Source organism: Gossypium hirsutum, chromosome A06 (genome assembly GCF_007990345.1).
Source record: "Gossypium hirsutum isolate 1008001.06 chromosome A06, Gossypium_hirsutum_v2.1, whole genome shotgun sequence".
Taxonomy (NCBI): Eukaryota; Viridiplantae; Streptophyta; class Magnoliopsida; order Malvales; family Malvaceae; genus Gossypium; species Gossypium hirsutum.
In genome coordinates, this window is record NC_053429.1 from 95,340,020 (window position 1) to 95,341,248 (window position 1,229).

Genomic DNA, 1,229 nt, shown 5'->3' on the forward strand with positions numbered 1-1,229 from the left:
ATGGCCCGATGGCAGATTCTGCTATCCGAATTTGACATAGTCTATGTAAACCAAAAAGCTGTGAAGGGGAGTGCAATAGCAGATTTCCTAGCCAGTAGAGCTTTGGAGGACTATGAACCTTTGAATTTCAATTTCCCCAATGAAGATCTAATGTATATAGCAATCGCTGAAGGAGACATGCCTGAAGATCATTCTTGGAAATTAAATTTTGACGGAGCATCAAATGCCATTGGAAATAGAGTTGGGGCAGTACTGATATCCCCAAATGGAGATCATTATCCATTCACTTGCAAGCTGGATTTTGACTGCACAAATAACATGGCAGAATACGAGGCATGTATCATGGGAATTTGGGCAGCTATAGACCGCGAAATCAAAGTATTAGAAGTGTATGGAGATTCTGCATTAGTAATTTATCAGCTTAAAGGCGAGTGGGAAACGAGAGATCCCAAATTGATCAGTTACCGAAAGTTAATCTTGGAGTTAATTAAAAAGTTTGATGATATTACCTTTCATTACCTCCCACGAGACGAGAATCAGATGGCTGACGCCTTGGCTACACTAGCTTCCGTAATCAAAGTAAATGAACAGGAGGATATGAAGCCAATTCAGATGAGTATTTGTGAGGCTCTAGCTCACTGTTGTAATGTTGATGAAGAGGAAGAGAGAGATGATCATCCTTGGTATCATGATATCTTACAATATGTGAAGAGCCGTGCGTACCCAAATCAAGCAATCGAAAATGATAAAAGAACATTGAGGACGTTAGCCAGTGACTATGTCCTAGACGGTGAGGTCCTATATAAGAAGAGAAAGGATCAGGTGTTGATGTGTTGACGCTGTTGAGGCAAAAAAAATTCTAGAGGAAGTCCATGATGGTGTCTGTGGGACACATGCCAATGGTTTCACAATGGCTCGACAAATTATGAGGTTCGGATATTACTGGTCTACAATGGAAGGAGATTGCATCAATTACGCTAAGAAGTGCCATAAGTGTCAAATTTATGGAGACAAGATCCATGTGCCTCCTTCACCCCTCCATGTTATGAATTCCCCATGGCCATTCTTAATGTGGGGCATGGACATCATTGGGCCAATTTCGCCAAAGGCTTCCAACGGACATCGATTCATTTTTGTGGTCATTGACTACTTTACCAAATGGGTAGAGTCTGCTTCGTACACCAATGTCACAAAGTCGGCGGTCAGTAAGTTCCTGAAGAAGGAGATCG

The 1,229-nt window shown here is 41.7% G+C and overlaps 1 protein-coding gene across 1 annotated transcript; it reads left to right on the forward strand.

The window, feature by feature from the left end:
* On the forward strand, nt 1-837 carry LOC121230528 (uncharacterized). Its single transcript, XM_041115432.1, has one exon. It carries the CDS (start codon nt 1-3, stop codon nt 835-837), a length of 837 nt encoding a protein of 278 aa, XP_040971366.1.
* Nucleotides 838-1,229: the final 392 nt, after the last annotated feature.